General features: G+C 43.6%; 1 protein-coding gene across 3 annotated transcripts in view; it reads right to left on the bottom strand.

Annotated features, from left to right (window-relative positions):
- Positions 1-27,074, bottom strand: part of LOC137149665 (insulin-like growth factor 1 receptor) — a 267,209-nt gene that overhangs the window by 224,592 nt on the left and 15,543 nt on the right. For all 3 annotated transcript variants that reach the window (XM_067543216.1, XM_067543217.1, XM_067543218.1), the window contains exon 2: positions 6,089-6,634. In XM_067543216.1, coding sequence (XP_067399317.1) covers positions 6,089-6,634 — 546 coding nt within the window. The remainder of the gene's footprint in view (positions 1-6,088; positions 6,635-27,074) is intronic.

Raw genomic sequence — 27,074 nt, 5'->3', positions numbered from 1 at the left:
ACTTTAGACACAAAGAATTCTGTCTCTGAGAGGCCAAGGGCTCACCATCAAGGGGTATTTGCTTGCTGGAGACAGAAAATAAATCCTTACCCAGGGCTTTCAGTACAACTGTCCATCTGCAGCCCTGGGCCGAAGAAGAGGAGTCACCTGAAATTTCAGTCCATGGGTTGTGTCTGATAGATTGAAGGAGATAGAACAAACATCTGGACTAGTACAAAAGAGAAATATTGGTTTGCTTTGAACAAAACAGTCAAAATGACTTGAACTGATCTTAGCACTGTAAAAGTTTTAACGATGCTCAATTGGCTTTCATTGTTGGACACATGACCAACAAATGACCCTCAAAAATGTCACCATTGCATTTACCTGACGCTACCCTTCCCCACAAACTCCTGCAAGTTTGCCTTTGTTTAACCCATCCCTCATAACAGCTGCTAGCAACAATCCAAACACTCCTATGCAGAAAGGCAACACCGCTCTGTGATTCTGCTGCCACAAGGAGACGCGTGCGCGGCAGAGCGAGCACCCTTCAGCTCCAATTAAAACTAGGTGCACATAACAGAGACAACAGTAGGCCCAGCACTGCAACAGCATGTGTGGACTCTAAATTAGGGTTCCCCTGACTCAGGCAATTAAAAGTAGAGGAATGTACACCGGATAGACCAACCAAGAGCTATAAAACAGAGAAAGAAGTCACAGAAACTTTGCACTGAAGCTTTCAAAAGTTCGACATTTTCTGCAGCTATGTCATTATCAAAACGTCAGAGTGTTACTGTGCCTCTTTAAAACACTGAACTGTTACCTCTTCTCCTTCCCCCTCCACCTCCAATATTGTTTCCATGCAAGTTGTATCAAAGGAAGCAAAAGCTTGTTCCTTTGTTTGTGAGCAAGAAAGGAGAGGAAACAGAAACTGACTCCTGCTCAATGACAAAATTAAACAGAAGCCAGCCTGCTGAAAGAACTAAATGTTCCCACACCACATTTGCCCACTGATTTGATAGCTTTTAACCGAAGCTCTAAATAAGGACAGAGGCACTTAATACATGTTCCCTACTATACAAATGGAAGCAACAGAAAATAGAAGGGTAACCAATTAAATGAAGGCAAGACTCCATAGCGCATTTCCAGTGTCCAATTTCGGACCTTTACAGCTTGCAGTAGGAATGTCAATGTTGTCATCTTCAACTACAAAAAATTACAGAAAAAGAATACAAACTCACCAGAAAATAGTGTAGACCTCATGCCTTTATTGGGCAGGTTACAGACATTGATACACTTCAACTCCTATGCCCAGGTTTTAAAGGTATTTAGGAGCCTGAGTCTCATTTTTAAAAATGACTTAGGCACTTCAGAGCTCACTTCTGAAAATGAGTATCAGGCTCCTAAGTCATGTAGGCCTTGCAGTGCTGAGCAGAGAAACATCTGAATACCTTTAAAAACCTGGGCCCTAGTCTCCAGTCTTTTTTACTTCCTTGCGTAATTATGTACAGATGATTTCTCTCCAGATGAGAGTTCATTGCCAGTGTGTTCAAACAATCAAGTAGGATAAACAGGAAGCTTCCTTTTAAACAATTGAACATATATACTTCCTTTGTTTTTCCTTCAGAAAGGGCAGTGGTTCTCTTCTAGATAGATAGCAGGCAAATTTAGAGTCTTCCTCCTTGCAGCCCCTGCCTTGTTACAATTAACAAAACAATAAACTGTTCTAAGTCTCTTGCTCTTTATTAATTACTAGAACTTTTGTTTGTGTACTTAGCTGTGGCATTTCCTTTTCTGCTCTCCACCCTATGCTATCCTAAGCCTACCATCACTTCTCCCACTTCCACACAGGGATTTCAGCTTCAACAGTTAGTTATTCTTAGGATTCCTTTCTACCACCTCTTCACTGATTTGCTCTCCTTGAGCCTTATGGTGATATCGTAAGTGATTAAAAAAACAGTGTGCCATATTTACATGAACAGATCTACCTCCACTGTGGATTCAGAATCGGAACTGCTAACTTCAGGGAAATAAACAGCCTTTCATGCTCTGTACTCCTCCTGATTGCACTAAGGAGCTAACAGAGGCAAAAGGGAATGAAATTAAAGAGATGGAGAGGAACTCACTAAACTGGGTAACTTGGTGACAAAATGGCAGATTAAATTCAATGCCGATAAGTGCAAAGTAATGCACATTGATAAAAAACAATCCCAACTGTACTTACAAAATGATGGGGTCTAAATGATCTGTTACAACTCACAGAAGATCTTGGAGTCACTATGGATAGTTCTCTGAAAACATCCGCTCTGTGTGCACAGCAGCAGTCAAAAAGCCAACAGAACCATTAGGAAAGGGACCAATAAAACTGAGAATCTCATACTGCCACTGTGTATATAAACACCTGGTACACCCAAATCTTGAATACTGAGTGCGGTTCTGGCTGCCCCAGTTCAAAAAAGATGTATAGAAACAGAAAAGGTGCAGAGGAGGGCAGCAAAAATTATTCCGGGAATGGAACAGCTTCCATGTGAGGAGAGATTAAAGAGAATGGGACTGTTCAACTAAGAACAGAGATAGCTAAGGGATATGATAGAGGTCTATACAATCATGAATGATGTGCAAAAAGTGAATGAAGAAATGTTATTTACCCTTTCCCATTGCACAAGAACTAGGGGTCACTCAAAATTTAAACGAGCTGCCTATTAAACAAAACAAACCAAAGGAAGGATTTCTTCACACAAGACACAATCAAGCTGTGGAATTTGTTGCCACACGATGTTGTGAAGGCCAAAAGTATAACTGTGTTAAAAAAAAAAAAAAAAAAAAAAAGGATTTGGTAAGTTCGTTGAGGTGCATCAGTGGCTATTAGCCAAGATGCAGGGATGCGACCGCATGCTCCAGGTGTCCCTAAACCTCCAACAGCCAAAAGCTGGAACTGGATGACAGGGAAATGGATCATCTGAAATTGCCCTGTTCTGCTCATTCCCTCTCAAGTATCTGGCACCAGTCACTGTCAGAAGACAGGATACTGAGCTTGACTGACCATTGATCTGACCCACATTGGTCATTCTTATATTCTTATGAGAGCGCTTTTAAAAAAAACAAACAAAAAACAAAAAACACAAAAAAACAGACATCCCAATCAATTCCAAAGCCAATGAAGGCAATGAGGTTGCACAAGAATCCCTGAGGATATAACCTGAAAATAATTACGTGGTTTCACTGAAAGCATAATTTGGTGTACAGAAGCATTATTACTTGTGGTAATACAGAAGAAATAAACCCAGTCTGACTCCCTGATTGGGGGTACGTCTTCACTGATGGTAGTAAATTCGCTGCCATCAGATCGACCTATCTGGATCTATTGAGTGGTCAGTGAAGACCTGCTCAATCGATCCATAAGTCGACACATTAAAATCACCCCCTCTCAAGTGGTGCTTCCCTGCGTCGACACCCTCTTTTACATTTGTACGGAAACGACTCTCACAGTCTGGGATTGTCCATCATTACTTTAACTCAAGCCAAGATTGCAGATAAGATTTGGGGACGTCTCCTCCCAGTGATTATTGCCTGCAATTAAGTCCTTCCGATATGGCTTAGCTCATATCCTTCTGAAGTTTACAGGATAAACTCAAAAAGCCTAATCACGGTGATTTGAGTAAACTATGAGCTTGTTTGCCTTATTTTTAAAAGTGAAAAGAGACCAAGTGTTGCAGTTTGCTTTTGTCTGTATCTGCTATCAGAAGAGATAAACGCTGCCATAGCAGATAAGAACAAGACTGCAAACAGAGTCACAAGTACAACTTCACTGCGAGCCAACGTATCAACTCTTTCATTGACTATTAACAGCTTCAGCCCATATTGCAAACACTGACTTATTTATAGAAAATATTCCTTAACATATATTAGCTACACATGGTGGAACATCATTGGGGGGTGGGGGGGAAGAGGAGACAAACATAATACCAAAGGAGATTCCAGTCTACAGCCTGAGTCCTGCAAACACTTACAGGTATGTGTACTTGTATTCACATGAGCAGTTCGGGAGTACTCATGTTAAGCATATATCTAAGGGTATGTCTACACTGCAGCTGGAAATGAGCCTGCCAATCTGGGCAGGCAGACTGGTGCTACCAAGGCTTATGCTGGCACACTAATATCTGTGTGGCCACTGTGGTACTGGTGGACACCTGGGCTAGCCATCTGAGCTCAAGCCCAGCCTACCCCCTGGGTCCAACCCCAGTGGCTAGTGCATGCCTCCGCTGGTGCTGCAATAAACACAGCCATTTTTAGTGCGCTAGCAAGAGTCCTGCAAACACACGTCTCTCTATCGAGGCTGGGAGGCTTGCCACCAACAGCAGTATCAATATGTACCATGTGTTTGCAGGATAGGGCCTCTGTTAACCAACCCTCTAACGGCCTCACAGAGTCATTGTGGGCTTCAAATAGCTTAAAATGGAACTTTTCTTTGTCCACTAGTATCTACAGCTGTAAAACTAGCCAGCTGGACCCCAACCTTCCATGAGCTCAGAGTCTTGCATCTTTTCACTGCCAGCGCAATGCATTCCACACACGTCATTCCACCTGCAAGGATAATAAAGTCCCAAGACTACAGAAAAAGGATCTGTAGTTAGTCAATTTTACCATTACACCATGGGGAGAAGTGTGACAGGACGGGGGGTGGGGGGGAGACTTCCAGACTTTAAAAATGATGGTCGATTATAGCTCCTTTAATAGTCAGGTTTAAAAAAAGAAAAAACCTGAAGTGACCTCCCATTGTTTTGTACATTCAGCAGCAACAACTGTACAGCTCTGTTTCACTACAGATTTGTCTCTCCTTGTGAGTATTTAGAATACTTCTCTTACACCTGACTTCTCTAGGACTAATTTTTAACCCAACTATGCACATAAATATTTAAAAGTAGGTAATCACATAAAAAATGAGAGAGCACCCAATGAAATAAATAAGGACCTGGTTTAAAGAAAACCAAAGGAAGGACTTCTTCACACAATGCACTGTCAACCTGTGGAATTCAGCATGTTGTAGGATGTAAACTCCCTTATTGGCTGTCACTGAAGATTTTAATCAGCACAACTAGCAACCAGTCAACGTCGCTGTTGTGATGCTGCAAATATGGAAACAGTCCATAGTATCATGATTTCCATTTGTGGCTCATCTTCAAGTTGTTCTGTCAATACAGCACTACAAGGAAAGAGATGCAACTTATTTTTCCCCTTCCCAGAGGAGTTAGTGAAGATGGGGTTTTGTTCCAAATGTTTGTTTAGTTACACATTTACAGACCAAAAATCTTTAAAAGATAATCAAATTAATTATTAATAGTACTGTACACCAGCCCTCTGACAATGACCAAACCTCTTAATAATAATAAAAAAAAGTCAGGAGGCATTCTCTCTTTAAAAGTAGCTTTTTAAAAATAAGGGCTAATGAGGCGGCCAAGGTTTTCCAACATTCCCATCAAGTGCATTTTACCAACAGCAATAAGTATTCTATATTATTTAAAGTAGTGAAAATTTTAGACAGTCGCATGAAGTCTTAATAAAGACCTTCAGTGGTGAAACTTACTGATACAGGGCACTGGAGGCTACCAAAATGCAAATTCTGATGGACAATGTAGGGCCCTGTCCAAAGCCCACTGAAAGCAATGGAGTGCTTTGATCCTCAGCACAAGTACCTTCCCACAGCCACCACCTGCAAACTGATAAGTGAACATCCAGACAGATGTGTTACAGACCAGGCCTCGTTAAGTGTTTGAGGAACGCACTTGCATGCAGGAGCCCAGCAGCACTGCCGGTTCCGGATGGATTTGAACCAGTTTTGCTGCCAAAGCCAGCTGTTGCAAAGGAGCGAGTTTTGCCTCCCGTTTTACTGAGCCACTGATCACCCCCGAATCAGGGTTTTTCTTCCAAAAGTGAAAAAACATTCAGTATGGACACAGCTAAAGAGTCAGCCATAGAGTTAGATGAACTATTACTGACACTAACTTCATGGGTACCCAGCAGTACACTCAATGTAAAGAGCACATGATACTAAAACAGAGGCGCACACACAAGAGTTGCATTTGAGTTTGGCAATCTATTGGACACTTACTTTTCTGGCAGTGGTTGGTGGTCCAGCAGCGGTAGTTGTACTCATTGTTAATGGAGGTCTTCTCACACAATGGCTTCTCTTCCATCGTCCCTGGACACAAGTCCCCACACTCCTTTGGAGGTTTATTCCCAACTATGTAGTTGTTGGACACTGCATCTAGGATCAAAGACCAGTCCACCGTGGAGAGGTAACACAGGTCAGAGTTTTTCTCGATCCGGATGGCCCCTCGCGTGATGTTCCTCAGATTGTAAAGCCCAATTTCTTTGAGGTTAGTCATCTCAAAGATAACCAGGGCATAGTTGTAGAAGAGGTTCCTTCCGCGGATGACCGTGAGATTGGGAAAGAGATCGCTGAGGCTCTCTAAGCCTGCCACGCGGAACAGCAGCAAGTAGTCAGTGATAACCGTGAGCTTTGGGAAGCGGAAGTTGTGGTAGTCCTCTGCCTTGGAGATCAGCAGAATCTGAAGGAACCCCTCAATTACTGTGCAGTTCTCTAAGCGTTTCAGCTCGTGGATATCATTGCGAATGTCGACATTTGGCCCACAAACTGAAAACACAAAAAAGAAAATCCTTAGTAAGCTTAAACAAGTTTCTAAACTTTAAAACAAAATTAAGGCAAATTAAATTGAAACAGATCTGATGGAGCAATTTGTCTGCCATAAAATTTTAGCTCCACAATTAAGCTGTAATTTTAAAATAAGAATAAGCACATAATTTGAGCCTACTATTGAGAATGCCACTTTCATTTTGCCTCACTTAACTGATCAATGTTAATACTATGTGCAAAAGAAAAGCGTTACAAGCACACAGGGTCTGCAGTGGGTACATAGCTGATGTTTTCTTACTGCTGCGGCAAGCAAGCCTGAATTTTATCATTGAATAAGAACAGGATGCACAGTGCTTCAATTACTTCAACAAAAGAGGTCATAACTTTTAGAGAATCTTTTCAGAGGTGATGGGCTGGGATTTCAGTCACATGATTCCCAGTGACTGTTATGAGAGGACTACACAAAAAAAAAATAAAGCTTTAACACTTAGGTTACCAATTTAAAGTGGAGGAAAAAAAATAAAGCATTGGAGAACACAGCATACTTGGCTTCAACCCGCTGAATCCCTAAACCACTCACTCAACACCAAAAACTACTCTACTTTCCCAGGTTCTCAAGCCAACTTGGCCTCCATACCAGAATGCAGGAGCTCACAAAAGATCAGTAACATTACAAATATACAGAATGCTACTCAGCACTTCCTGTTCTGCAAGCATTAGGAAAAGAAAGCGTGCCGACTCGTTTCTAATTCATGGAGTTCCTGTTTGCATGCGCTCCAGTGAACAAGTTTCACTAATTCTAGCATAAACCCACAGCAGAGTTCCTGAAGCCCTAAGAAACACAGGATAAACAATAGACTTATTTACAAGAATACTTTTTTGAGACATAATGAGGAATTTCCCTTGAAAACATTAGATTGAACCCACTATATTCTCATGAAGTTAGCTGTTGATAGGACATGAAAATCCAATACATGGGGAAACAGCTTCATAATCAACTTAAATTGTCTGACTTTTCACATCTGGAAAGAAAATGCATACACAAGGAAAATGAAGCTTAACAAAAAAAGCCCTCTATTATGTCAATGCCACAATAATCACTCAAAACAGAGACTGGAACATACTTGTTTGAAAGATTCAATTAATAAATACAGTAATTAGCTACATAAGCAATTCTGCATAAATATAAAGTAAAGATTAATAGTCTTCTCTAGGGAACAAGAAACCAAGTAAAAACCACAAAGCGCAAGGATGAGAGTTGTTCTTGAACTCACTGACAACCCTGATCTTTGAAGTATTTGGTGGAAGAAATGGAAGAAGGATGCCCTATCATGGACAATACAAATAAGGCATTGTGAACAAACGTAAGAGGAGGAAGTAAAATGGCAATTTGTTTAAAGCAAGTTTACCCTGGGGTCTAGTTTGATGGAGAGGCTATTGGTCTGGTTTTATGCATATGAAACTTAATTACTTTCCTACCAACTTTTTCTGGGGCAAGAGTTTGGTCTAAACACAAGCACAGGAGCCAGTAACTCAAATTCTAAATCCAGCAAAAACTGTTCAGAGCTGCACAACTTGCTTTAGCAACAGAAAGCAGTCCTGCTGTCCCACAACATCTAGTTAAGACAATTACCCAAGTTAACAAAGGATCTAAAACATGAAAATGCTTAAACCATGGCAACCCTAATCATCCAACAAGGACTTAAAAGTAGTTAACATCCCAAGGGATCATCTTGAGTTTGTGTATACATTACAGACAAAGAGGAAAAATATAAATTTTACTCTTTTGGGGAGTACAAGAAGATAGCAGAAAAGGATAGTCTGTTCAGAAACTAATGATTCCTGGGCAAACCACCATCTGCTATTGCTTCTGTACTACTCAGAAACACAAATTACAAATTGAAGGCTGCAATTATTTTAAAGTGAATTACCACACTGGAAGCGTACATAGACAAGAAAACTTGTTTCATAAGCCAGTTTAAAAAAAAAAAAAAATCTAGTGCACCAGTAAGACTCACTTCGACTTCTGGAGAAGCAGCCTGAGAAAGGCACTTTCTATCTCAGCACACACTACTGTCTGACAAAAACATAGCTGCTATCCTGCCTAGAGCAAGTGCCATGGTATTAGCTGATGGAAGAGAAAGGTGGGGGAGAAGCAAAGGTTGATGAGGCTGACATGGCCCACATTCAGAAGCCAGGCTCAAAGATTTAAAGAAATCCAATCCATAAAAGCTGTGATAAAAGCTGTATATGGTGGGAGAAATTCCTCAGAGGAACTCTAGAATGTATGAGCGTGCAAATGAATCAAGGTTTCTAGCGCTGGATGTCACTCAGGATTTGGATGAGCAGACAGACCGGCACCTACAATTGCCAGCTTAGAAAGGTCTCTTCAGGCAAACATTAAAATCATGTGAAATGGAACAACTGCAATTAGAGCAACACAGACATTGCTTTGGGTCCGACCCTGAATTTCGGCCTTAGAAACTGAAATTGAAGTCCAGTCTAGCAGGAGGAGAAAGGGAAGAAATGAACTCAATTGGGTCTTAAATTCTCTGCTCCTTCGCTAACCTTTTTTTAATCATACATCTCAATGATCATGCTTACTGGTCATTCTTCTCCAAGTCTCTCTCTTCCTACCCCCATCCCTCAGTTCCATTTTTTATGTATTCCCCGTTTTTCCTTTCACTGACATTCCAGTCTCTGAGATCTGCTCTTCAGCCATTTTGTCTCTGCTTGGTTAAGACCCATCAAGTCTGACAAGGCTCTATGGATGAAGCTGAAACACCATTCCTCTCCTCTTGAACTTGTGAGGGAAAGCCACAACAGAGCCCAACAGACATTCCTTGAATAGCCATATAATCAACAGCATGGTCTTGCAATGTAGTTTACGAAAGTTCCTTTTAAAGAAAACCAAAATAAAGAAACTGGGTAGTTCTGATACAAGAGAACCTGGGAATAACTTATAAAACAAACACAGGCTATTCCTTTTCTAGAAGGAGGCAAAAAGAGAATAGAGGTACAAATGCAATGTTTTTTCCAACCAAATCAGTTTGTTTTGTCTCCACCTGCTGGCAGGAGAAAGTACCCTGTACTTCCTTTTACGGTACAGGAAAAAACAGAATTTATTTTTACTGTGATGAAATTTTAGAAATCTTAGCCGCTCCAAGACCTTCATTTTGTTAAAGAAATAAAACTGGCATTTAGGTTGACATTTTGTAGGCCAAGTTCCAGAGTGATGGGGTTTAAAACAACAGCTGAGTTATAAGAAAAATGACAGCAACCCTTAACTAAAGCATTTTAAGATCTGTAGGTGTGTGCCTGTTTCAAGACTGGGCTTAAAGAGTCATGGTTTTTAGTCTTATGTTTGTCACTGCTTGAAAGTTACTCTTTTATAAAAGCATTAGTATGTAAAATAAAGTATAGGATCAAAACTTTATGGCAACAATATAGAAATTCATTTGCCTCGATAATGCCATCTTCCTAATAAGGAAAAATTGATGTTAGAGCTATTGCTTACATATATGCCACTGACATTTCTTTGGTTTAAGAACTGGCTTTTATTATTATTTTATAAAAGTTATGTTTCGTAGAAACTAAACATAGATAATGAAAACCTTGTTTCATGTTTACACCTGAAAAATTCTACCTTTCCTAGGTAAAGGAAAAAGCCTCCACCCCAAGGGGATGAATGAAGAGAGACTTCTATTTAAGTTAGGCCATTTTTTTGTTTTGTTCTCATTTCTTTTAAAAGTTCACATTGTCCATGGAAGTTAGTTATTCCATAATGCATCATCTTTTCCTCACTTTTGTTCACTGTCCTGAAAGTGATATGAAAAACAAATTAATCTGAGATGAAAGCCTACTACAGTTTCAATTTGGCCATGTTGCGTTTTGTTTGGAACACATTTTAGAGACTCTGTGTTTAGACTTACAGTATAAACTGGTCTCTCAAAAGGACAGAAATACACTACAATGTCCTTTATAAAGTTTATATGCAGGGCATGGTTTCTTTATGCGCCCGCTGGTAGATATTTTTAAATCGCCTGCAGTAACATAACTGTACTGGACACAAAGCAAGTTAAGAATATTTCCTCAAATTCAGAATTAAAGTTTGCCACAATGCATGTAGCTAACCCACTGTACTGCTGAAAAACAGTTAGTATGCAAGACCGGTTAATATTGCCCCATTAAAAACATTGCTATTCCTTTGAGTAGACTGTTATAACAACCAGTGTAGTTACTGATAAGGTGACACGTTCATTTTCCTCCAGTTGCTTCCAACTTTCCAAACTTGTCCCCTCTGTTGCTGCTTATTACTCATGATTATTCTCAACACAGAGGTCAGTTCTGAAAATGCACTTTTTAAAATTAAACAGTGAGGGTGATTAACCATGGAAACCAACTACCAAGGGAAGTTTCTCCATCTCTTATCTCCAGGTCAAGACTGGATGTCTTTCTGGAAGAGATGTTTTCACCAAACTCACGTTATTGGACTCAATACAGGGGTAACTGGGTGAAATGTAACGTCCTGTAACATACAGGTTGTCAGACTAAATGATCCAATGGTGCCTTCTGGCCTTAAAAATCTATTAGTAAGTTTGATAAAATCCATTTGGTTGTTTTGTAAGATATTTGAGCATGAAAATAAGGTGGGGTTTTGTTTTGGTTTTTGACCAATTACATTTCTGCCTCTTTATGGTGGGGTGGCGATGAGGGGGGAAGGAATCAAGTAACTCAGTATCTACTCATTCATAGAGCTTCAAAACTTTCCATGGTCTTAGAACATCAGCCAGGCAACAAATCTAATCACTTTCCTAGTAGTCATCTTTCCCAGTAGTAATCGCCTGTTAGATTTAAAAAAATCTTGGACAGGTAAGCCATCTAAAATGAGCACAGTTAAAATCTCCAAATAGCATATATTTAGACATATCTGGCTTTTTTAAATATATTTTTAGCAATCATAGAGTCTATCATTCCACACTGGGTATTTTGTGAAGTGGGTTTTTGTCTGTCTTTGCATCATTTCTTGCCTTCCATGAAACAAGAGACTTTGAAATCTTATTATAATCCCTCTTCATTACACATTTGCCAAAAACAGTTATTTAAGTCAAACCAATTACGGTTTAAAGGCTTTGTCTCCTGGTGAAGGGCAGAAAACAAGAAAACAAGGGTCTGTGCAAAAAAGCAATCTTCATAGGGCAAATCAGAGTGCATCTTGCTGTTTAATACTTGGGTCTACACTGCCACCACATTTCTGGTAACTAATTTATTCATGCTTAAGAGTTAAAGGGTATGGCCCACACCTCAAACACGTTCACTGTTATGAAAGAAATTGTTACCTCAAAGCAACCTGAAATCAGTTCATCACTGTCTGGGCTTTTACTTCCAAATTTTGTATTTCTTCCATTTATTCCATTTAGAGAGTGTTTAAAGGAACACAGTGTTTTTCAAACATACAATTCCTTTCATTTTAAATCCCATTTGTCACTGGCTTTCGCTTTAATGTTATGAAATCAAAGATGTACTACGCACGCACGCACGCACACAATGGTCTCTGTGTTCCCCTAGAAGACATTAATAGTCACTGCACCTTTACCAGGTAACCCTGTGCTTCTCCTGTCCCTCTGCTGAGCAGGAAGAGAGGTTCTTCGAGGCTGCAGAACCCTGGGTGCAAAAGCTCCTTTATCAAGCCAGAGGCCTGCTTGAACCCAGGCTCTCTAGCCACACCGCTAGATTTGGTCACACCACGTGAGCATTCATGTATTAGAGCTGAATTGGATGATAGAGGCTCACTTATGCCCAGTGAACTAAGTAATAATCTGGAAATCAATTCCCCATTTCTATTTCCCGTTGGTACACAAAACGGATCAATGCAGAGGGAGGCAAGACGCTCACGTTCTCAAAGGCCCAAAAATTCCCCATTCTTCCCTTTTAACTTCTCTCTTGCCAAGGCCCTACATTACATTGGTGTCCCGCACTCCTTACAGAGGACTTGAACAACCTATTAAAAACATTTCATTTTGGTCACATCAGATCACCCCTGGGTTCCAATTTTAAGGGGTACTTTGGATTGGATGCTGAAAAACATGCTGGGCAGAAAAATATCCAAGCCTCATAAGGTTTACCTGCCTGGGCATGCAACCTCTCACCCCACTGAAACTTGGCATACACTGGTAGCAAGCAGAGTAAATCCGCCAGCTAGTAACCTACAGAATAAACTTTATCCTGTTCAGTGGAACTCAGGAAGGGAGAGAATGGGTCAAAGAAAACCAAGGTCCATTTGTTCAATTGTAATTGAGGTAACCTACCCACCACACAACAGCAGCCACAACAAAGTCTCACTCTGCCGATCACGGCTTTTTCTGAGCACATTCAGAAGGAGAGTCTTTCTATGCAGCTATTGTTACTCCCGCTCAGCTAGCAGTCGATGCTTCTGAATGTGGAGATGTTGATCTTCTCCCAAATTCCTCTAAGAAAGACGATTAGATAAGATCATCCTTCAGTAAGGTCAACACAGAGCCATATTGCTTTGTTCATTCCCTATGAAGCCACTTCCTTCTCATCGTTTTCAGCTTTAATAAGGACCACCTCCCACGGATTTAAGAATCTGGTCTAGAGCAGCACAGTTGCTGTCCAGCAGTGCCTGGATCTTGGAGCTACAGCGCTGATAAAGTCAGTCATTTCCAAAACGCTCATCTCTCTTTCACAGCAACAAAAGAAATGCTTACCCTGTGGGACAGGTTTGTAGCTGACCTGTCATAAATTATGAGTGCTGTATGTTGGCCTTGTGATTTGGGATGTTTATTGTATGACTGCATTGGGTAAACTCAATAGATGGCTGGCTGGAAAAATAGGCAAGAAAGAAAAGAATGGCTCAAGGTTGCAATCTCTCTGCAAACCGTTAAGAGCTGTGAAGAGATGATGTCAGAACTATTAGCACTGATGATTTTGCCTCAGTCTCCAGCCAACCTACACAACTGTTTTCCAGCTAACAGAAAAATGCCCACATAGCATAAGAACTCTGGCAGGATTAAAAGAGACACATTCCAGAGAGGCAGTAGTTGTTGCAGGGGACCAGACTTAGGTTACATTTACCCTAGAGCCATGACAGTGACACAGCTATGGCATTGTGGCTGTGTCACTGTTGCACCATAGTGTAGACACTTCCTACATCAACAGAAGGGGTTTTTCCATCTTTGTAGTTAATCCACCTCTCCAAGAGGGGGCAGCGAGGTCAACTGAAGAATTATTTTGTCAACCAACTGTGACTACACGGGGGGTTAGATTGACCTAACTATGGCACTCAGGGAGCAGAATTTTTCACAGCCCTGAGTGACATAGCTAGGTCAAATTTTGAAGTGTAGACCAGGCCTGAGACACAGGACCCTATTGGGAGGTGTCTGAAGAAGCTACACTGGCTTTAAGAAGACTGTCTGGTCACTGTATACCACTTAGCACAGCCTCCCGAAGACAGGAACTGTAAGTTCCTGAACTACATGGTAAGAATAGTTGATGTACAGCACCCTGTGTCAGAGCGGGAGAATTGCAGAATTCCACCCAAGCAGAGGTAAAGGCCCAAAGCTCAGCACCTGAGGGGATGCTCACCGGATCCCAGATAAGGAAAAAGAGGGGCAGCTAGCCCTGAAACGGCGACACCTTTTAAAACCATCAAAAATCTCCCTGCTTGGTCATACCACCTACTGCAGCTATTGGAAGTGGTAACTAAAGCATCCCTTTGTAGGGTGCACACTGTGGAAAGCAGAAGCTTTTATGTGATTTATTTTAATGTCCTTATCTAAGGTACTTACATGGCCCCATTACGTGCCTCACAATCTTTAATCTGATACCCTCACAGGAGAGGAGAGGTAGAAAAGTACAATCAATATTTTTGCAGTTGAGGAATTCAGGCGCAGAAACTAGGGTGACCTGCACAAGGTCACACAGGAAGTCTGAGACAGGGCAGGCAATAGAATTTGGGTCTCATGAGTCCCAATCTAATGCCCTAACCACTGGACAGCCCGTGCCTCGTCTTCGGCCCTACCTTCAGTTTATAACATGCAAGTTTTTCTATTCTAATCATTTCTGCAAAAAGACCACCACCCTCTCAGTCTGGGGAAAGGATGAATCACTTTCTACTTTTGTTAAGATTTTTTGTTTTGGTTTTTACTTAATTTTAAACTTCAGGTTCTCAGACAAACACCAATGCTGCCATGTTTGGTTTGCAAACACTGCAGGGAACATTTAAAAGGAAAACAGGTTTTTTGAACTTAATTTAATTCATGAAAGTATTCCTGTTTATATTTAAGGGTTTGTTTTCTGCTTAAACAAGTCAATACCTGGGGACAAAGCTAACCACGGACGACCTTTTAAATGACTTCAGAGACTAGTGACTATTGTGCAATCTAACATCTCACTGCTAGGAAATACTGCCTGATACATTTGTTTGTTTTATTACACTCTGTTTCTAGTAACACCGTATGCCAGTGTTTCTCAACCTTTTAAGTAGCGAGTACCCCCTAACTTTTGAAAATGTTAGTAAGTGCCCCAACACTCAATTTTCCACGGGATTTTATTTTTACAGACTAATGTGAGCCATATGTTGGAAGAGAGGCTGAGCATATAAGGCTGTGATATGACAGATGTCAGATCTAGTGTGGGTCACCTTTACACCAGGGGTGCACAACTCAAGTATGTACCTGGGCTAGAGGTGTGGTTGGCCAAAGTTAGGAGGCTTTGAGAGCCATGCCAATGCTGGGGAATATAAAGCGCCGCGACAAATTTTTTGCCACAGATTTGAGAGGAGGAAGGGGTGAGAGAGAGACAGGGAAGGAGGGCAAGAGAGAGACAGAGACAGTCAGACAGGAAAAGAGGGTAACTGGTAAAATCTGGGGCTGTCTTAGTTGTCAATGGCAAGTTTTCTGGGCACTGGACTTTGAACCAGAGAGGGGGGCTGTCAGCCTGGGAGGTGGGCGACTGCCACCCAATCCCAGCTGGGGCGGAGGAGGCTTCCACACCATCTGGAACCCAGGGATGTGGGCTGGCAGCTGCTGCCCGTCTTCAAGCCAGGGTGCTGGAGGCTGTCCCTTGGCTCAGAGCCGAGGCGCGGGTGGCTGCCACCCAGCTGTGAGCCCCGCTTGCGAGACGCAGGAGGCTGCCACCAGGCTCCCACCTGGGAGGTGGGACCCCGCGGGGTGCGGGAGGTTGCCACCTGCCTTCCCCAGAAGCTGGGGGCTGCCGCTCACTTCCCAGCTGGGAGCTGCAACCAGGCGGGAAGGGGACAGCTGCCGTGCATCTTCCCCAAAAGCCGGCTGCCACCTGGCTGCCCAGGACTGTAGCAGCTGCCGCCCGACTGCCAGCTGTGACTGGGCGGGGAGCTGGGGGCTGCCGCCCGCCTCCCCCAGAAGCTGGAACCAGGTGGGAAGCGGGCTGCTGCTGCCCAGCTTCCTCAGAAGTCGGCAGCTGCTGCCTTGCCTCCCCTTCACTCTGTTTTTCCCCAGGTATCCCCTGCCTGTGTCCCGCGTACCCCCAGGGGTATGCGTACCCCAGGCTGAGAAACTATGCCTTATGCTATTCTTCCTCTGCTCCAATGGGAAAGAGAAGTGTAATAAAAAAAAACATCCACAGAGTTAATGGGAACAGGGTTCACCTATCTCCTGTGTACTTACCGATGATTGACATATTCTCCCTACATCATCCATTAGCCAAAAAAACTACATATTTTGTTTTAGCCTTTTAGCGCTTCTATATGCTTCCTACACAAGGTCCATCATGTTACTCGGGTGCCCAGAGTCATGTATAACACTCACCAAAGCCTCATGGAGAAGGGCTATCACACCACTCTGACAAAAGCCTCTGCATGTGTACCTTTAAACTGGTTTGGCTTTATCGCTGTAACTCACGGTAAATGCAATTGTGTCTCATGTCCATGGACCAGCCAAAGATTTCTCTTGGTATTGCTGCTTTCTTTATTTCCTCTTCCATTCAACCCCCCAAATGTAGGTGCAGCCCTTTTTCAGGTGATCTATCCCTGTCTGTCCTACTGGGTGCACAGGGGGAACTGGAGGAAGGGACTGGTGCACAATTGGCATTTGAGTGGCTCAGCCTGTGTCCTCACTGCAGAGTTGGGGGGTTACCAGCCCAAGTGAAAGCAACACCCAGGCTTTCAGCCTATTCTGCTACACTCAGCTAGCTTGGGTTTTAAACTCCCAACTCAGGTGAGATGCTTGTGTGTGAACAGCAGGAGGGTCATAGGTGAGACCAAAGGAACAGCCTCGGTTAACTCTACAGTAAAGACATGCTGTGTGCTACATCACTTCTGAAGTTACAGACAACTTAATCAGATCATAAAAACAGTGCAGAATCCAAACATACGAAGAAAAATTCTGTACAAGAAAGTGAATAAAAGCTTGACTCCTGGGGGGGTAAATCCAATTCTCATTTTGCAGGAAAGAAGGAAAATGTTTATGCCTTTGTGCGGTTTCTTAACCCACTGGATCCCTTGCCTGACAGCAAAAAAAAAAAACACAAAAAAAAAAACCCATAAAGAAAAGCCACTCTATGGAAGACACAAGACACAAGTGAGTAGGTGGCATATTATGATCGGTAACTATGAGAGCAGAACATTTGTAACTGTGATAATGATGTTTAAGCTCTACGCTGGTAGTTGCAATCTAATGCCTGCTAAAGCAGAAGTGCAAGACTGAAAATTACAAGCTGTTTATAACAGAATTTGTGTTTCACAATCTGTGATGACAATAGAGCTTAACAGAAATTGTCTCTCTGGGGACCTCTCTTCACCTTCAAAAAGGTTGTGTACACAATTTTTTTTTTTTTTAAACAGTTGTCTACACAGCCAAGTGACTCAGCAATTGGCTGACAGCAACCTATAGCGTGTACAATTAGGATGCACAGGTAAGGCAGCCAACTCTTGCAGGATGAAAATCACTGGCATGTGTCTGTGCTCAGCACCCCACATTGACGGCCACTATATTATGCTTTTAGCTGCCTATTACCACTCACTCCTTTGAAGTTTCTTAAATCTAGACTTGCCAACTAGCCCAGACCATTTGGACTTCATTAGAAGTAAACTGCCACTACAGCACCATCATGCACAACTGCACTGACGGCCAGAAACAGGACTCAAAGTCAATGGGATATCATATTTAGATCCCCCAGTAATTTATAAGAATCTTGGGGTCCCAATGTGGTTTACCTTAACAATATATAGGACTTGACCACTAACCTTCGCTATCTGTCCCTCACCTAAGGACACATACAGATTGACTTTCCCTAGCCTTCTATGGTAATGTTTAACTCAAACAAACTGAACTAAAACTGCCATTAATCCCAACTTCCAAGGCCAGAGCTTTAAAAGAAAAGTTAAAACAAAGTGTCTGACTACACAGGAAAACAAGGTGCTAGTTTCAGATCAAGTTAGTTTAACAGGACTGGAAAGCTCTCTTAACACTCCTGTAGACACGCTGGAACACCTTTAAAGCCCCATGAGTTGGTCATATTGTAGCCTGTGGCCTGTAGCCCACATACAGCTACAACATGACCAGTTCATGCAACTGAAAAGGTGTTGAACTTATTCAGCCATGCCTACACCAGTGTTCAAGGGACTTTCCAAGCATGTTAACTTGACTGAGCTAATCAGATTGCAAACAAAGCAGCATCTTCTCTCCGGGTAGACGGAGCAAAACTGTGGATGGGTTAAAGAAGAAAGACTGTGACTGATCATTTAGGCCTTACCCACACAGGAGAGTTATACCGAGCAATAAGGTAGGGTGTGAATTTAAACCAATGAAGTCACACCAATATAACTTCCCATGTGATCCCTTTTTCCAGTATAAGAATGCTTTTTCGGTTTAGCTTGTGTCACATATTGTCTTTTTTTTTTGGCTTAGATTAAACCCCTTCCACTCATAAAAAGAGTACATATGGGAAGTTATACCCACATAAGTGTTTCACTATAACCCGTCAAACCTTCCTGTGTAGACAAACCCTTACTGTCTCCTACACCAGTTATAATGAATTGGGCTACAAAGAGACACCACCTATGTAGGCAAAGAGCAACAAGCTGCAAGCACTTCTGCACAGAGCACTCATTTTTTCAGATACGAGGTAAAGAGGAAAGGCAAACACAAACATCCTAGAGCCTCATCAACTACAAAAACTCTGAGTTTCACTATCCACAAGAGAGCTCTCAATCAGCACTCAGGACTCTGTGCACATCTCTACAATCATCTTAAATCAATTATTCTACTCAGTGGCTCTTTTCCCCTTAAGTTAGGATTCGTAGGAAAGTAACCATTCGTATGAAAACTAGGGCACGTACCTCATTTGAACAGTAAAATGTTCTTCCCCAAGTCACTTAAGTATACTTGGTTTCTACATTTTAACTTGTACCGTCTTCAGCTCAGGGACTGTCTTCTACTCTGTGTATACCCTGCCTAAGACAATGAAGTCTCAAACCCTTCCTCCCCATGCCCCTGAATGCAGCTTTTAGCAGAACATACAATGAATAGGCACATGTTCGCATTTCTGATTAGCAAAATGATTAGCTCGTTATTCAAAAAAATATATGATCTATATTCACTAGAAGCACGCCGGAATATTTTATTATTAGTCAAGAATCACTCTTCTGTACCTTTAACTTGATGTGGTAAGGGCAGTGTCAGGGAGACAGTGTCCTCTGCAACCTAAGCAGATTTCTCAGAAGAGAATGGGTTGCCAAACACTATCACAGATGCATTCCCAACAGCTCCACAGTGACTACACCTATTTGACAGAGGAGATTTTGCAGCCAATAACTCAGACTGCCCTGCAGAGCAGTGTGGCTGTGATACACACACAACTCAGGAGCACATGACGGCCAAGATTTTATCCATCCTGCTCCCCTTCTTCAGGCACAGCACAGGGGAGGCTCCAGCCACCCATGTAGCACAGTCAAGCTACCCGGATCATCTGGGAAACTCCCAGGTTCAGACACCTCTTCCAAGCTCCCAGCACCTGATTCTATCTCCCATCTTCACTAGGAAAGCAGGGGACTCATTCTAGGCCATGCCTCTGTTTGGGTATTAGAGGACTGCAGCCCAGGAAAGACCACACTAGGAATCTATCCTCGCCTACCGCAGTTCCAGCCGCTCCAATTAATGGAGGTCGAGAACAACAGAAACATACGGGAAGCATTTCTGAAAACAAGTAACGTCTAGGAGTACTGATGAATGGAACTCCATCTGCATCACCGGGTAATTGTGCTTTAATTTTAATCATTTGATTTGGAAAAAAGACAGCTTAACACAAACTGAATCCAACTTCTGTACATTGAACCCGAATTTATCTGCGGCACAGAGGCTTCCCAAAGACAAATCGAGAGACTTTCCAAGCAAATCATATTGTTGTCGCAGACTAAACTGGGAAGGCTAGCACTGAAAGGAGCATATGCTTCTTTTGAAGACCAGGTAACATACATTTACACTACAATCCATGGTCCCACCTAACAAAATGCTGTAGGTGTAATTTTTGCCAAGCACCAATGACATACTTGACATTGTACAAAACAGTGAAGGCAGGTTCTGCCCTAAAAAGCTTACAGGAGAGAGAGAAAGCAAAATGTCCTTGAGAAACTCAGGAGAAACATTAAGAGTTTGTTCCTGGGATCTGGTGGGTTGTGATGGTGGTGGTGGTGGGTTTTTCTGGGTTTTGTTGGGAGGTGTGGGGGAGAGTAATAATAGAAGGGCAACAGCATTTCGACCAGCATGATTTGACATTTGGGGGCTTGGTGTCAATAATAAGTTCCAAGAAGGATTTGAGTGAAGAGAGGGAAGGTACCTGGTGCAGGGTATTCAAGCATACGAGCCAGCATGAAAGGAGGCAAAAATGCAAGACAATGGGACAAGTGTGAAGGGAATAGCAAAGCAGGCTTCCTTCGGAGCAAAGGTGGGGTTATGAAATGTGTGAACAAAGATGCAGGAAGGGATGTAACAGTGTAGAATCTTGAGGTGAAAACAAGAAGCATGAATTTGATACCCAAAGTATAAAAGGAGGAGTTCATTTACCAGATGGCCATCAATATTCCGATTTTTATTCCATCCTCTATTTGAAATCGGCGGTAGAAACAGACACACTTTCTCATACTAATTTACATTCTTCAAACAGCCACATCAAAAACATCAAAATAAATCAGAGAATAATTCACAGAGCCTCCTCTTCAAAGTATCCAAATTGTTGTAAGAGAAACAGTTCAGAATGAATTTATATGCTACCCTAGCTACTCAAGTTCCTGGCACCTGGTAATTCTCACAAGCTAAATAAGAACAATTCAAGACCATGGAAAGGAGTTTAGTTCATGCAATAATCTAAACATCATCTTAAGAATTCACCTGAAAGGCCTTAACTAATGCCTCAACTTCCAAGAGCTATTCCCCACACCTCAAGCTAGAGCAACAGGAAGTACAGCTTTTTTCTCTTCAATGGATGCTTTTAAATCAGCATTAGACCCATTACAAATCCTGAAAAAGCTGCAGATCCAGGAAATGGGGGTGGGGAAGGGTTTGAGCCTTCCATGGTCAGCTTGAAAATCCTGCCTCCTTTATTCAGCCAACTGATAGGGTCAGGAATTTCAGAAATGCTAGGTATTTTGCATTATTTTCTGAAATTTAACTAAGGGGGAGAGAGGGTTGTAATTAACCCTTATGCTTCAGGGTATTTTCAGGAGGACATGCATTATATCCTTTCTGAACGTGCAAGAGAGCTTTTCATTCTTTTACATACTGATAATGTCCATAGCCAATTTTAACAGAAACCAATAGCAGATTATTTTTGAGAGGCAGAAATACAGGGCTGCAGATTTTCCATGGCTATACAAGGTATTTTAAAATATTTCATTCTTCTAACATTGTTTTTTCCTCCACCCCTCCCCAGATACTCAACAGAAAAACTGAGCTGAGATATTCTGCCTCACTGAAGAGCATCCTGCTGTTTATAAAAAACACACTACTCTAGAATTGGTGAAAGCACCATGTAGAAGCGTTGGCTCCGTGGGAGGCCACAGCGGCTTCCTACAGACAGGGAATAGCTCGCACTTGGCAAATAAGTAGTCCTAATAGTCCGCCCTTAGGCAGGGTGAGCAGAGGCGGATCGCTCAGGCCCTCAGGCAGGGCGAGCGAACAAGGAGTCTATGGCTCCAACCCTTAGGCAGGGTGAGCAGGCGGATCGCTCAGGCCCTCAGGCAGGGTGAGCGAACAAGGAGTCTATGGCTCCAACCCTTAGGCAGGGTGAGCAGAGGAGGCAAGTGAACAAGCTTCAGGTGGGGTCAGGAGAGCAATTCTCCTGGGGTGGCTAGGGAAAAGGGGAAGGGGAGGGGGACGCAGGCCCACCCGTCTCCACTGCGTCCCAGCCCAGGGCCCTTGCAGTGGCAGAAGCGGCTGCCACTGTGTTGCGGCGGGAGCCCCGCCGGCACACCGGCTATACGGCGGCTTCAGCCACAGGCCGTGGCTGTCCCTGGGCTACTTCCTCCCCACTGACCCTAGTAGCTGTTGCCTCCGGGTCCCAAGGATGGTCCAGCTGGGGTAGCGTTATGAGTCCTTCCTCGTCGACCAGGGGCAAGGCAGGAAACTCCTCTTCAGGGGGCAGTTCCTCCAGGTCGTTGTAGGAGGGGAGCGGGTCGGCCTCGGGAAGCTCCTCCAAGTCCTGCCCCGCTGCAGGGAGGGGCTCGGCGGCCGGCAGTTCCTCCAAATCCGGCCCGGCCTCCGGGGGTGCCCGCCACTCGGGCTGCTCTGGGGTCTCAGCCCAGTCTGGTGGTCCCAGAGCACGGCCCCGGGCTCGGGGTCAGGTTAACTCGGCCCAGTCGTCCTGGCCGGGTTGCCTGGTCCAGCTCCTCGAGGGCCCTATCCAATCCCCGGGCCCAGGTGGGGCCGGGGTTCGTCGGCGGCAGCTAGGCTCCGGCCTAGGCCTTGGCTGGCGGGGCAGCACGTCTGTCTCTGCCGGCAGTCTGCCCTCTACTGAGCTCAGGGGCCGGGCTTTTGTATTTCCCCTTCCTGTTGGGGCTCTGCCCTGGGGCTGCCAATTGGTCTGGCCGGGTGGCCCTATCACGGCCCGGGTCCCCTGTTGCCGGGCAGACTCTGGGGCAGGGTGTGAGTGGGGCCAATCAGAGCTCTCGGGTCCTTCCCCAGGCTCTGGCTCTGTGGGAGGCCACAGCAGCTTCCTACACACCACTACCCAACATAGACTCTGCTATACTTCAGACTATGAAAGGTCCCTCGGACTAATGGCGAACTTAAACGCAAAAAAGAAGCTTACAAGAAGTGGAAGCTTGGTCAGATGACTAGGGAGGATTATATAAACACTGCTCGAACGTGCAGGAATGAAATGAGGAAGGCCAAAGCACAATTGGAGTTGCAGCTAGCAAGGGACGTGAAGGGGAACAAAAAGGGTTTCTACAGGCATGTTGCCAACAAGAGGAAGATTCGGGAAAGTGTAGGCCCCTTAAAGAAAGAGGGAGGCGACCTAGTGACGGAGGATGTGGAGAAAGCTGAGGTACTCAATGCCTTTTTTGCCTCTGTCTTCACAGACAAGATCAGCTCCCAGACTGCTGTACTGGGTGGCACAGAATGGGAAGGAGGCAAACATCCCGCAGTGCTGAAGGAACAGGTTCAAGACTATTTAGAAGGATTGGACATTCACAAGTCCATGGGGCCGGATGCAATGCACCCGAGGGTGCTGAGGGAGTTGGCTGAGGTGATTTCAGAGCCATTGGCTATTATCTTTGAAAGCTCGTGGCAACAGGGGGAGGTCCCTGAGGACTGGAAAAAAGCAAATATAGTGCCCATCTTCAAAAAAGGGAGGAAAGAGGATCCGGGGAACTACAGACCGGTCAGCCTCACCTCAATCCCTGGAAAGATCATGGAGCAGGTCCTTAAGGAATCCATTTTAAGGCACTTGGAAGAGAGGAAGGTGATCAGGAACAGTCAACACGGATTCACCAAGGGAAAGTCATGCCTGACCAACCTGATTGCTTTCTATGATGAGGTGACTGGCTCTGTGGATGTGGGGAAGGCGGTGGATGTGATATACCTTGACTTTAGCAAAGCTTTTGATACGGTTTCTCACAGTATTCTTATCAGCAAGTTAAAGAAGTATGGGTTGGATGAATGGACTATAAAATGGATAGTGAACTGGCTAGAGCATAGGGCTCAACGAGTAGTGATCAATGGCTCCATGTCTAGCTGGCAACCGGTCACAAGCGGAGTTCCCCAGGGGTCGGTCCTGGGGCCGGTTTTGTTCAACATCTTTATTAATGATCTGGAGGATGGGGTAGATTGCACCCTCAGCAAGTTTGCGGACGACACTAAGCTGGGGGGAGTGGTAGATACCCTGCAAGGTAGGGATAGGATACAGAGTGACCTAAACAAACTGGAGGATTGGGCCAAAAGAAATCTAATGAGGTTCAACAAAGAAAAGTGCAGAGTCCTCCACTTAGGAAGAAGGAATCCCATGCACAGCTATAGACTGGGGACCGACGAGCTGGGTAGCAGCTCTGCAGAAAAGGACCTGGGGGTAACAGTGGATAAAAAGCTGGATATGAGTCAGCAGTGTGCCCTGGTTGGCAAGAAGGCCAATGGCATATTGGGCTGCATTAGGAGGGGCATTGCTAGCAGGTCACGGGAAGTGATTATTCCCCTCTATTCGGCATTGGTGAGGCCGCATTTAGAATATTGTGTCCAGTTTTGGGCCCCCCAATACAAAAAGGATGTGGACAAGTTGGAGAGAGTGCAGCGGAGGGCAACCAAAATGATTAGGGGGCTGGAGCACAGGACTTATGAGGAGAGGCTGAGGGAACTGGGCTTGTTTAGTCTGCAAAAGAGAAGAGTGAGGGGGGATTTGATAGCGGCCTTTAACTACCTGAAAGGGGGTTCTAGGGAGGATGGGGCTAGGCTGTTCTCGGTGGTGGCAGATGACAGAACAAGGAGCAACGGTCTCAAGTTGCAGGGAGGGAGGTCTAGGTTGGACATTAGGAAAAAGTTTTTTACTAGGAGGGTGGTGAAGCACTGGAATGGGTTACCTAGGGAGGTGGTGGAATCTCCATCCTTAGAGGTTTTTAAGCTGCGGCTTGACAAAGCCCTGGTTGGGATGATATAGCAGAGGTTAGTCCTGCTTTGAGCAGGGGGTTGGACTAGATGACCTCCTGAGGTCCCTTCCAACTCTAATATTCTATGATTCTATGATTCTAATGGAAAACTGGCTGTGCTGAAGTTTTTTAAAAGGGTTTGGAAAAAAAAATGACACATTTGATTGTTTTAACCAAGTGTCATTCCGTTTTGATGTAGCAATGTAGGTCTCTCAAGTGTCCAGATACCAATGCTCTACATATCTGTTGTGGCTTCCACAAAGGAGGCAGCTTGGAGAACCTCAATAGTCTAGTGACAGTAAATCTCTTTCTTGATGCCCATGGGATGCTCCTTACAGTCAAGGCCTGGCAACTAAATTCCAAACTCACACCAGCTCAAAGAAACTCATGTCTGGGGTATTTAGGCCTCTCTAGGAACTAGTACCCTTCTATGAAATTCCATCAGATTTCAACTATGTGACTGAGTATGTTCTGTTTGGTCAACTTTTTCTTGAGCCAAGGAAAGTCCTTAACATTGTCAGAGTAATTTATTTCTTTAGTTGTTCCCTCAAAACTCAAGCAACTAGATTCAGTTTTTCTGCATGAGGAAGCTGGACAACACCTGATTCTTAAGAAACCTGAGAGTTTTTTCCTGTCATGTTTGCAAGTCGTGAAAGCCAAGCTCTCCTCAGACACCAAGACCAACCATCTCCTTTTCACCTCTCATTTTTTCTGTAATCCTAAAATGACAGGTACAGAAAGGAATGCATACATTTTCCTCTTATAGCTCCTTGGTTCTTTCCTCTGAAAAAGCAGAGACTGCGCTCTTCAGATTATCTGATGACACAAAGGTCCGTTGTTTATTGTCAGATCTGAGCAGTGATGAGATTAAATGCAGATTCCATTTCGATCGCATTCCTGTTTCACAAAACTGCTGGGACATGGATCTTCTCCCTTACGCAACAACGCTTGGCTCATGCCACGTTCCCCTTTGTCCAGATTAGTAGGTGTATCATTGTAGTCTTCACTGCAATAACAAGTGTGCTCTTCTTTCTGGCGGAGCCTCTGTTTGAAGGGAGTCTCCCATTGCTCTCACCTCCAGTAAGTTTAAGTTTCATTGTTCCTTGAACACAGAGCTTCCCAGCCTGGCATCTCAGGACCCTCGGTAGTTCTACTCTGGAGCATTTTCTTCTTGTCTCTTTTTTCACTAAACACCATTTCAGTGAGTTTGAGAAATTCTGAGAAAACTGGATCTTGGTCCAGGAGTGCAGGAGACAGTTAGGGGGCAGAGAGAGTGGTAAATGCCCAGGTCGTCCTATGGAACCTTGCCCTGCAGAGGACATCGGTGCAAGTTACTAGTATCTCCTCATCAACCTGCTGGGGAGTCAACTTAATTAACCATCCTCGTCTTGAGCCACTTCAGGACGCCTTCATATAGTGAGAAACAAAAATCAGAGCACAAGATTCCTCCCCACCACAATTTTATGCAGGTCACCTTTAAACAGCCATAAAATTCAGCACAGGCAAAGTCTGATATTGTACGTTACCATTTATAATCAAAATGCTTTGCATAGCATAGTAAAACATTTAGATTTCATAGTGTTTTTAATCTGCAGATCTCAACGTATTTTACAAGATTAGCACTGTTTGCCCCATTTCACAGATAGGGAAAAGGCACAAAGATGCAAGGTTACTTGCCCAAGGTCTCACATGAAGTCAATGGCAAAGTCAAGGGCATAACTCAAACCTCTGGAGTTCTGTCCACAAGACCACACTGCCTTCCACATGCACTTTTCCACAGTCTCACCATCAGGATATGATTCAGATGCAAGAAGGCAAAAGAGTCGGAGGGGCTGGCAGGAGATGGCACACAGGAGCAGGGCGGTTTTAAGAACAGATCTTGCGAGTGAAGATGGAAGTAAGAGCCTTTCACGGAGAAAAGGGGAAGCTGGCTGCTTTAGATAACCAGGAATGGGAGAATATGACCACTTAAATCTTTTAATCAGCAAGTGGCCTCTTACAGAAGAAACCCAAATTCTTCCTATTTTTCTTGCTGACAAAGAGAAAATGATTGCCCTAATTACCAAAATAACTGTGAGGGTTTTTTTAAACAAAATCTTACTAAATAAACTGGCTACCCACATCTCTTTTGTCACTAGCAAACACTCTGGTCATTTCGGTACAAGAATCAGTAGTAGCACTGAACTGCTTTGAATATAATCACTTCCATATTCCATTCTATTATGTCCTTCTTTACTGCTTCCTAACCCAAAGTCCTCAGTCAGTCCCTGCTTTCACACACTAGCTGTTGTGGAATCAACAGGAAGTGAA

This window comes from Emydura macquarii, unplaced genomic scaffold (genome assembly GCF_026122565.2).
Source record: "Emydura macquarii macquarii isolate MOO-44397 ecotype Brisbane River unplaced genomic scaffold, CSIRO-AGI_Emac_v2 contig_799, whole genome shotgun sequence".
NCBI classification, from domain to species: Eukaryota; Metazoa; Chordata; order Testudines; family Chelidae; genus Emydura; species Emydura macquarii.
The sequence above is the reverse complement of the archived record's forward strand: the minus strand, read 5'-3'. Positions and strand labels throughout refer to the sequence as shown.